General features: G+C 49.7%; 1 protein-coding gene and 1 long non-coding RNA gene across 4 annotated transcripts in view; one reads left to right on the top strand and one right to left on the bottom strand.

Moving 5' to 3' along the window:
• Positions 1-1,534: 1,534 nt before the first annotated feature.
• LOC108301784 overlaps positions 1,535-11,175 on the top strand; it is a 14,804-nt gene continuing 5,163 nt past the window's right edge. The window contains exon 1 of the long non-coding RNA XR_005199522.1: positions 1,535-1,790. This is a non-coding gene — a long non-coding RNA (uncharacterized LOC108301784). The remainder of the gene's footprint in view (positions 1,791-11,175) is intronic.
• Positions 6,965-11,175, bottom strand: part of MXRA7 (matrix remodeling associated 7) — a 30,667-nt gene continuing 26,456 nt past the window's right edge. For 2 of the 3 annotated variants that reach the window (XM_017525065.1, XM_017525064.2), the window contains one exon: positions 9,004-10,331. In XM_017525065.1, coding sequence (XP_017380554.1) covers positions 10,319-10,331 — 13 coding nt within the window. In that variant the 3' untranslated portion in view covers positions 9,004-10,318. Of the gene's footprint in view, positions 7,187-9,003; positions 10,332-11,175 lie in introns of those variants that run through there. The other variant, XM_017525063.2, reaches the window with a different exon arrangement.

The raw sequence follows: 11,175 nt of genomic DNA, 5'->3' as shown, positions 1-11,175 counted from the left end.
TTTCTCGAACAATTTTCTTAATTTTATTCCTCTTGCCAGGTGCCTCCTCTTGTGAGATTTAACTTTGCAGTATCATTGAGGCCGAGTACAAAGAGAGCCAAAGACATCACCTATGGCAGTCCCGGGGTGAATGTGATAAACCACTGAAGGGGCTGAAAGTCTGTCTGACAGCCTGAGAGCATAGCCTATCCCATCTTAGCGAGCCACAAAAAGTAATTAAAGTACTTACAGGAGTGAGAAAAGGGAGCCTTTCAAAACCCTGATTGCAGACTGTTATTTAACACAGTTCAGCAACGCTGGTCTGAGGAATTTTCACTTGTAGAGGACCCAGGCCGCCTTCAGGCCCAAAGATTCCAGATTGGTTCAGGCCACCTGGGGTGTGCAGACTGCAAGGGGCCACAATTGGGTGGAGAAAAGCAAACAATGTGATCACCACATGCACGCAGCCTGCCCGGGGTAGAGCCCAGCTTTGGTGCCTGGGGCAGGACTTGAAAGGACAAGCACAGGTGAGGGAAGGTGTGCTTGTCAGCCCAGTACCGAACACCGCGGTGGGATGTGAGTGGGTGTGTACGGAACTGCTGGCTTTTATCTTAGGCCTGGGACAATGGGGACTTCGAAAAGCAAGGGGTGTGCGTGTGCCTCGGGTCCAGCTGCAGTACCGCGGTCTGAAACCCCAGGCCACCCTCTGAGTCTGCCTGAGGGCAAGTCTGGGAGCGTCAGCAGGAGGAAAGTGGAGACGCGAGTGTTCCGCAGGGCAGGGACTGGTTCCAACTCATCTTTGCATTCCAGGGCCCACTTCGGGGCCCAATGACTGTTTATGGAGCTCATGAAATGCTCCCTCAGGCTGGGCACGGTGGCTCACGCCTGTAATCCCAACACTTTGGGAGGCCGAGGCTGACAGATCACTTGCGGTCAGAAGTTCCAGATCGCCTGGCCAACATTGTGAAACCCTGTCTCTGCCAAAAAATACAAAAATTAGCCAGGCGTGGTGGCACGCACCTGTAGTCCTAGCTACTCAGGAGGCTGAGACAGAACTGCTTGAACCCGGAAGGCGGAGGCTGCAGTGAGCAGAGATCGCGCCACTGCACTCCAACCTGGGCGACAGAGCGAGACTCCGTCGTCTCAAAAATAAAAAAGGTCCCCTAGGCCCGCCTTGCGAATGCGGGATCTGGGGCCCTGTCCCGGGAGGGGCATTCAGGAGCCAGCCTGGTGCAGGCACCGCGCGTCAGGCCACAGCCCTATGCGGCCGGGGATTCACTGCGGGGGCGAATCTTTCGGCTTGAGCAGAGCAGCGGCAGCTGCGGGTCCGTCCACTCGTGCTCCGCTCGGTTCCGGCTCCTAGGCAGCCCGGGAGCCGCTCTGCGGGCCGGGAGGGACCCCCAGCATGGCGGCCTTAACACACGCTGCACCACAGTTACCCGACAACCCCTGCGGCTGAGGCGCAGGGCGAGTGCCTCCCGCAGAGCAGCCTGGACCGCGCCGCATTCTTCAGTGGACGACTGCCCTTGTCAATCACTGAGGAAACTAGACCATGGGTGTGGCCGGACATCCGGGGCTTTCCACCCTCGGAGAGAGGCGGGCTTGAGGTGGGGGAGATGGAAGGATGTCATACCCAATGGCAATCAAGGCCTTTGGCCTCGCGGCAGATTGGCAGGTACTTGAACCACTGAAGCGCCGCAGAGGGATACAGGTGCTCTGGCAGTGATTGGTTCAGTTCGCGGGTGGGTGGTTTTCTCCGTGCGTTGGTTCCTCACAGCGGGTAAATCGGGCACAGCAGATATAAGTAACACGTAAGTGGAAGTGCTGCTGGTGAGGTTCGGGGATGTTTTCGTGTTTTGAAAGTTAGTATTTTGGCTTTCACAAAGCCACTTGATTTTAGTAGGCTTTACCTGGAATGACTCAGATTCCCTTTCGTTAGCTTAGTTAAGGCACTCCCTCCCCTTGCAGGGTCCGGGTTGGAGAACGACCGCGCTGAGCCCAAATTACCGCCGAGATCGTTGGAAATGTGTGCAACTCAGTGAACTAAAGCGGAGATTAAATGGATGGTATTCAGTAGAAAATGGGACAAGACATGAATGGACACTTTACGGAAAAAAAAAAAAATGCAAGAGGCCCCTAAACATTTAAGTGTGTGCTCAGCCTTTTTCTTAATCAGAAGAATGCAAATGAAAACCTCACTGAGCTAACGCTTCAGTTCCATCAGGTTGTCAAAAATCCAAAAGTTTAACAAGGTACGCAGTTAAGGACAATACAGGAACCGGATCTGTCCTGCATTGCTGGGGCGGGGGGAGTGCAAATATACCTTTGACTCGAAGTCCACCTCTAAAATCTATCCTGAAAGTAAACCTTCACAAATATGAAACAACCTACTCACAAAAGTTTTATGTGTAGCGGCATTATATGAATTTGCAAGACTGGAAACCATGCAGATATCCATGAGAGGGGGAATGACTGAGCAAGCTGGTACATCCGGGCTGGTACCCAGCTGACTCTGTGGCAATATTTTCTATGGCGTGGTCTGTCTCCAGAGATGATGTATATAGGCTGCTACCTTTAGCAAAAAGAAGCACTGAAACGATAAAACCAAAACTGATAAAAATGTTAGCATAAAATGGTGGAGAATCTGGTAGAAGCCCTAGAGGAGTTCCACCAGAAGAAAAATAAGGTGACAATAATAATAGTTTAAAAAAAAAAATTGTAGTAATAGGAATTTGCAAGGCTTTCTGTTCTGAAACCCGACAGTAGACCCAGAAAGGCATACTTGGCTGGGTGAGTCTCAAGTTACTTACATAAACCGGAGGCCATGCCATAGCCTGGTGAAGGATTTCTGGTACCCTGCCCCTTTCCAAAAAGATGTCTCTTTGGGACCTCTAAAACTGGAATGGTCCATCAGCACTGTCCTTTTGGCAGACAAGGCAGGACTTTGTACCCCAATAGTGACTTGGTTTGGAGGTAGGCCACCCCAGAACAGGATGGAATCTTGGGCAAGGCATTTGCTGTCAGGCTGGCTACAACCTCCCCCTCAAGGCTGTGAGGAGAGAAGCAAGGAAATAACTTCAACCTCCTCTAAAGTAGGAAACCTCCTCACCTGCCACTTCTGCAGTGAAAAGTAGAGATGAAGGCCTGGCACAGTGTCTTACCTCTGTAATCCCAGCACTTTGGGAGGCCAAGGTGGGCTGACTGCCTGAGGTCAAGAGTTTGAGACCAGTCTGGCCAACGTGGTGAAACCCTGTCTCAACTAAAAATACAAAAAAATTAGCTAGATGTGGTGGTGTGTTATTTCCTTGCTTCTCTGGATGGAGGTACAACGGACACTTGGAGGGAAGGAGGCCCTGAAAAGTCTTTAGCAGGCAGGCTTTGGTAAACAGAACTGTAGATACTGATGAGTGACAGGCCACTGCTATTTGTGTCATGTAGGTAGGCCAGCCTGGGCAGGGTCCTCAGCAGAGTGATGGAGGGAGAGCAGGGGAGAGATGCAAAGGCTTTGGGACTGGTTCCCATCACCGGAAAGAGGCTCTGTGCACCTGAGTGTTTTAGCTTCTCCCAACCTCCACACCCAGAGAGAGTTCCATTGGGATTGGCTTCTGTAGGCCTCTGTGGCTCTAGGTTCTTGGTGGAAGTGACATACATACTGATGATGCTCAGCTATGGCTGCCATGTAGGCGCCTTTCCCTTGGTGTTTGCGATCTTTCTCCCACCCTGCTGTTTCTTTCTGCCCTCCTTTATGCTTTTTGGCTTAGATTTGGTTCATTCACTGAACTGAGTATCTGTGAGCTGATGAGAGCAATCTCAGATGAGGTGGCAGAAATGGTGTCAACAGAGGCCAGCACTTATGGGGAATAGATAAGAGCTACCCAACACCAGAGCAAACCAGCAGTATTTCCATGAAGTGTCCAAGGCCAGGGGTGGGGCCTGGGCAGTGGACACACACCACCAAGGAAAAGGAGGATGCTGAGCACTTCAGACACTGGCTTCCAAGTGCCCATCAAGCCCTGTCCTGGAACTCATAGGAAACTCAGGCAGTGCAGGTGTCTCCCCAACACCCATGCTCCCTTTAATCACAGATCCCCAGTGAAATTCAGTAACCTTGTCTTCAAGTGGCCATGTCTTAAGGAGATGCTGGACCCAGCCCCAGGCTCCTGGGATCTAGGCCCATCATGGTGGTCCCATCTCCTTGCCTGTGACTGAAACATGGGCACATGCCATATTCTGGCCAATTGGGATCTGAAGAGATGTGGGGCAGGGACACCTGAACCAGTTCTCTCACGCCTAGAGACGCAAGCAAGAGATGCCCTTGTCTTGCTTCTGGATGAGATACCTGAACTCCTGCAGCCATCTTGCCACCATGAGGAATGCTAGTCTCCAATGAAAGCCCGCAATAGGAGGAAGACAGCTAAGAGAACTGCGGCTTGAGTCCCGACCGTTCTCGGTCTGGAGCTGTTCTAACTTTTGACTTCTCCTGTGAGAGAGCCCTGCTCTTGTTTAAGCCAGCTGAGTCGGAGTTTTCTGTTCATTGCAGTCAGAACATCTTAGCTGGGACAAGTATACAGAAGTACCTTCAGTTTACTTTTCCCATAGCCATGAGGATTTTGACTCAAGTACATGAGTCCTTCCTGTTTGGTATAATCAGAAAAGAAAGACCCAGAAAAGAAAGAAGAGGAAGGAGAAAGTGGGCAATGGAACCACAGGAGCTTTGCAGCACGGCCTGGGGAGGGATAAGGGCACCTACGAGTCTTCCCTGCCCACCGACGTGCATTTAGCGGGGGACAGACAGATTAGCTGATGTAAGGGTCCCTAGGACCTGAGACAGAGAATAAATAATTCTTTTTTTTTGTTTTTTTGAGACAGAATCTCGCTTTATCACCCAGGCTGGACTGCAGTGGCGTGATCTCGCTGACTACAATTGTCGCCTTCTGGGTTCAAGCGATTCTTCTGCCTCAGTCTCCCCAGTAGCTGGGATTACAGGCATGCGCCACCACGGCCAGCTAATTTTTGTATTTTTAGTAGAGACAAGGTTTCACCATGTTGGCCAGGCTGGTCTCGAACTCCTGACCTCAAGTGAACAAAGAATTCTTCAATCATAACATGGCTATATGCTTCTGACAAAACAGATTAAAACAATTTTAAGAAGGAAAAAAGCATTGACCACAAAAAGAAAAACACTCGTATTTAGATCCAACAACAGACACAGACAGTGAACGGTCTGCAAAGAAGCAAAAGGGATCACAGAGCGGAACAGGGAGGGGCTCCTGAAAAGCAGAGGTAAGCAGAGGCCATGGCAGGAAGGTAACCTCAGGACGGCGAGCATGAGACAGGACAATGTCACCGCTCCACGTTTTTTAAGGTAGTGTGTTGACTGAACTTTATTTCAGCAAACAAAAAATAAGAACTTGCATAGGCTCTGTCTCTAGCATACCCTCCCATACTCGGTTTGCTCAAGATCTGTGAATGGTCCTGCCAGTGGGGTGATCAGAAATGGGACCTGCATGGCCCAGTTATCCCCATCACTGTATGTTCACTCACAAAGACGGAACAGCTGCTGTGCTGTCCCAGGCACTGCTCTTTGAGGCCCCTTTGGCATTTTATTGAATGCTTTCTGGTGAGGTTCTCTTTCCCTGCACATGGGCTTTCTTCTCGAAAGGCCTTTAACCTGCTGACAGGTAGGGACCAGGTCGTCTATTTTATTTCTTCTGTCTACAGTGTATAGCATAGTTCTAATATAATTAGGCAAGTAATCAAAAAAGTCTTGCCTAATTATATTTAAAGTAAGTAGCCTGCTTAAGTGAGAGATTCTGGCAGATCTTATCTCTAGTACCATTATTTTGTGCCAGGATAAAAGATGAGTCTCTGAATTAGACTTTTTGCTAAAAGAATGCTCCTGGCTGGGCATGGTGGCTCACACCTGTAACCCCAGCCCTTTGGGAGGCCAAGGTGGGTGGATCACCTGAGGTCAGGAGTTTGAGACCAGCCTGGCCAACATTGCAAAAACCTGTCTCTTCTAAAAATACAAAAATTAGCCGGGTGTGGTGGTGCATGCCTGTAATCCCATGTACTCGGGATACTGAGGCAGGAGAATCGCTTGAACTCACAAGGTGAAGATTGCAGTGAGCAGAGATTGTGCCACTGCACTCCAGCCTGGGCGACAGAGTAAGACCCTGTCTCAAAAAATAAAGTAAAATAAAAGAATGCTCCCCTTTAGCTGGGTGTCATGGTGCACACCTGTAGTCCCAATTACTTAGGCTGAGGCAGAAGGATTCTGAGAGCCTGGGAGGTCAAGGTTGCAGTGAGCCATGATGGCACTATTGCACTCCAGCCTGGGTGACAGAGTGAGACCCTGTCTCTAAAAAAGCAAAGCAAAACAAAACAAAACAAAAAAAACAAGAATGCTCCCCTACATCTTGCTTTCCTACAGTTACAGAAACTTCCAGAAATCTCCACAAGGCAGAATAAGAGTGTAGTGTTGGCCAGGTGTGGTGGCCCACGCCTGTAATCCCAGCTCTTTGGGAGGCAAAGGTGAGTGGATCACCTGAGGTCGGAAGTTGGAGATCAGCCTGGCCAACATGGTGAAATCCCATCTCTATGAAAAATACAAAAATTAGCTGGGCGTGATGCCTCATGCCTGTAAACCCAGCTACTCGGGAGGCTGAGGCAGGAGAATGGCGTGAACCTGGGAGGCGGAGGTTGCAGTGAGCCGAGACTGCACCACACTTCAGCCTGGATGACAGAGTGAGACTCCATCTCAAAAAAAAAAAAAAAAAAAAAAAAAAAAAAAAAAAAAAAAAAAAAAAAAAAAAAAAAAAAAAAAAAAAAAAATTTGGATCAGGAGAGGGCCTCAGAGCCCCATAACAGCCGAACCCTCACCAGCAAGCAGAAGCCAGAGGGATCAGGGACTTTCTCCTCTGAAGAAAACAATTTTGATTCTTGTAAAGTAATATACACATGGCAAGAACTGGGCAAGTCTGTATAGAATGTACGCTTGCATCTATGTTTATAAGGGAAAATTAGGCCTACGGAAGTCTGGGAAGGACAAGGGCATGGGGCATGGCCGCCGTGGGCATCCCGCGGACACAGCTACATGTCGTAGAGCCGGAGCTGCTCCTGCACGTCGCCGTCCGACATCTCGCCAAACGTTTCCTTGTTGTCTTTCATGAGCTTGAAGATGGCAGCCAGCTGTTCCTTCTGAACTCTGTCGAGAAGAAAGGACAAAGAGGAAGAAGGTGCTCCTAACCCACTGGAGAGAGAGAGAGAGAGAGCCTGTGTGCAGCCAGCGGAGGTGGGACTCCCCTCCCTCCTGTGTTACAGCGGTTGCTTTTCAGAACAAGAAGAAAATGAAAATAAACAAAACCCACTTAGAACATAGGAGTTGGTTGGATCTGACACACTCAGCTTTGGAGGGCTCTAAAAACTGGAATTCTAAATCTCAGGTTTGCAGGAGAGGTTGGGGGACCCAGGTATCACTTAGGTAAGCTGTGCCTCAGTTTCCCGTTGGGTCTCATCTGATCACTGACTGCACATCCCACAGTGATGTAATGAGGAAGAGATGGGCTCCATGAAGCGGTTGAGGTAGTACTATGAAGCAGGTTAGAAACAGCGTTTGTTGAGAGGGATGAGCCGAAATGGAGAAAGAAAAAGCATCATCAGCTGGGAAGCCGGGGAGAATACAGATGTGTGCAAGATGGCGCTTGGCAAAGGAGCAAGGGCAGCCTGTGGGGTTTCACTGCCCGGAGAAAGGGGGACGCCTTTTCCTAATTTGCACAAGGACACCCTCTGGCAGGCAGCATCCCTGCCCCTTTTACCAAGGAATGGGTGTAGAGGAAGACTGGCCCTAATGTTTGCTTCCCACCGGCTCTGTGCTGGGATAATAAATGTCTTATTATCTTTATGAGGCTCAGCTACACCATCTGACCAGCACAGGACAACTCCCGCAACACAAACACCTCAGGGTGGGGCAAGGCCACCGCCAAACCCAGGGAGCCGTATGTTGTTCTGCTCTGGTGCCCTTGGCACTGCCTGCTGGGCACTGCATCCTGCTGCATCTCACTCTTCTGGTTTCTGCAGTTCCTGCCCTCCACACCACACCACGGCTCAGTGCCTTCAGAGAACCTAAACCACACTGGGCGTCAGCCCTCTCACCCCGCCCTGCAGCTGGGTCGGCCGTAAGCACATGACAGGTCCGGCAGCTGCAAGGCTCAGCAGAGCTCTGGGCCCCTGGCACTGCCTGGAGGGGCGGTCTCTACCTTTGCTCCCATACTTTTCCTACCACATTCCTTGTTTCACCCTTCCCTCCTGTCTCCAGCCCCGCATCTTCCATCCCGCAAAGTTTTCTGTCTAGAGCAGCATGTAGTAGTTAAAATACGGAAGTCCCCCTTCCCAGACTCCCTTGTCCCCTGGGAAAGCTGTGTCTACAGTCAGTTCCTGTCTGGAGAAGCAGCAGCCTATGATGTGTGCTTTGTGCCCTACTGTAGGAAAAGGGTCAGGCGCAGCGGCTCACGCCTGTAATCCTAGCACTTTAGGAGGCCAAGGTGGGAAGATCACTTGAGTCCAGGAATTCGAGACCAGCCTGGGCAACACAGTCAGACCCTGTCTTTACAAAACAATTAGCCAGGTGTGGTGGTGAGCTCCTGTAGTCCCAGCTACCTGGGAGGCTGAGACAGGAGGATCACTTAAGCCCAGGAGGTCAAGGCTACAGTGAGCTGTGACTACACCACTGCACTCCAGCTTGGGCAACAGAGGGAGACCCTGTCTCAAAAAAAGAAAAGAAAGGGATTCCTGTGAACAGAAAGAGCGTGCTGAGCTCCGTGGATGGAAGCACAATTCATATATCCCTGAGTGAACACAGATCATGTCGTGGTTTTGACAACTGTGGTGACTGCATATTTTTAACGGAGGATGTGTTTCTGTGCTCTGCTGCAGAGTATGAGGCGTCAAAATGAAAGCGAGGTCAAACCGTAATGGATTCAAAAGGGATTTGTTTTTAAAACAAACTGAAAAAACACACAGTAATTGAGATCATCTACTCAAAGTTTATTGGACTGAACAAAGGCTGAATACAGAGATCCAAGCCATCAGGAGTACATGAGGTGTGGTGCCTACAAGCCATGGTCAGAGTTTCCAGACAAACCTAGATACCTCTACTGGGAGGGAGTCAATGACCTATTGTATCGGTTAGATCCCCTCCTGGCCAAGGACAGGACTGTTGCTGTTTGGGGACACAAGAGTACATCTGTTCATCACGTGGCGCTGTGTTGAAGGCAATGACTGTGTGGCTGCTGCCGTGTGGCCTGTTCTCCCCTAAACCCTGAATCTAAGGTTGCAGGCCCAGATGAGAAGGCCACCAGAAATGCATGCCATCGGTATTGATGCTGGACATTCCCAGCCTTCCATTAAATGAACAAATTTTCTATACACCTACTGCTTTAAAAAAGAAAACATTTTAACCTACAAACCTAGGAACGGCAAATTAGCTTGGTATAGTATAAATATTGTCAAATATAAAATTCCAAGAAACGAATCTGAGCCTGGTCTGATGATCTGAAGTTCTAACTAATCTATCAAACTTTCTAAGAAAAGGCATAGTCAAGAAATCTTTTTAAAGCAAACATTATTGCTTTTGCTGTAGCAGAGTGGAGATTTGGCTGAGCTGGTAAGAACGTCATTGAAAAGGTATCTTAGCAATAAAAGGGCTGAATCCAAGATTCCTCTGGATGAAAAATAAGGGCAGTGATCAAGTCAACACCTGGTACTGGTTCTTCACTGCCCTGTAATCAATATGGCATCTCACCCCCAACCACCAAGCCAGCTAGAGAGAGAAGTGGGGTTACCAGGGACAGGGGCCGGCTGACCACCCTGACGGAGCTGGTGAGCACAGGTGAGCTCTACCTCATTTGTCTCTCATTCCTCAAAGTCTTCTGTGGTTTGGCTTCAGTGAGGGCAAAGGAGGGGACTGGAGTGAAAGTGTACTCTGCTCTTAAAGTGTTCGTTTTATCTAAGGTGTGCAGGGCGTGTGGATAGCAAGTTTGGGTGGTAAGAAAGATCCAAGTCCAAGGTTTGAGCTCAAACTCTTAAAACCCTTCAGCTTAACAAAGTGACCCACAGAAATGGACATGAACATCTCTCCACAGGGCAGGGCCAAAGGTGTTCCCGGGATCCTGCTAGCCCAGGGCCAAGTCCTGATTGAGGGTCTAGAGCTCAGCAGATTTATGGAGGCTGCATGCACCCTGGGAGCCTGCCCAGACTCCTCTCTGGGGGTTCCATTTTATCTCAAGCTTTTAAGATGCCAAAAGGAAAAGCCTTTAGGAGGACGCTAAGGATAACTTCGTTATTCTTCAGTTCTGTAAAGAGAAATGGGGAGAAAAAGATAATTTATTTCACTCATTCCATCCTACACGTACCATGGGTGAGGAAAGGGAGAAGTGGGGACAAGGAAGGAGAATGTTTGGAATTGCAGAAGCTGCGCTAGACTCCGGTTTCTCAAACCCCTGCTGATTTGCTTCTCATCGTTTGCAGCAAGAGAGTCTGTGCCACAAAGCTGGCCAGAGCTTGCAGAGCTCTCCTTGATCCCGCACAGAACCTGACAGCCCACAGACCCTGTTCAGCCTCTGCAGGGTACTTAAGAAAGGAACTGGGGCAGTTGAGTTACCAGGGCCTTTCTGATCTTTGGTTGTGAGGCTGTGCTGACAGTATTCCTATCACCCTAGATAATTTTCCATTCCTGCTGGCTGAGTTTCATCCCCTTGTGGGATCCTGGCACCCTAGGACGCGTGCTTCCAGACGGAGCCAATGGTGTGCCCATCTTTTATGAACCAAGACACATTTCGAGCCCTGGGACCGCAGAGAACGCAGCAGTCTGATCTTGTCCCTCTGGCGCCCTCTCCTGGTGGTTACAGTCCCGCGGGCATTTCCAGCCTGAGCTATGGTTCCTTTGCCTCCTCCTCTTCCCCTTCCCTGTTTTACCACGCCCCGCCGAACACCCTCCTCTAGAGTCTTGTCCATTTCCAGAGGAGTCAAGACAGCCCTGCAGACCTCAAATGGAGGGATGGGTCCTGACCTATCAGAGCCAGCCTAGTCTACAGGCTGGGTTCTGTTTTCCCTCTGAGACCAGAAAGTGGGAAGAAGTGATGGAGAGGAGCTGACAGACATGCCTTTTCTTTTCTTTACTTTTCTTTTGTTTTCTTT

This window comes from Cebus imitator, unplaced genomic scaffold, assembly GCF_001604975.1.
Source record: "Cebus imitator isolate Cc_AM_T3 unplaced genomic scaffold, Cebus_imitator-1.0 Scaffold36, whole genome shotgun sequence".
Lineage (NCBI taxonomy): Eukaryota > Metazoa > Chordata > Mammalia > Primates > Cebidae > Cebus > Cebus imitator.
This window is presented reverse-complemented; position numbering and strand designations above follow the sequence as displayed.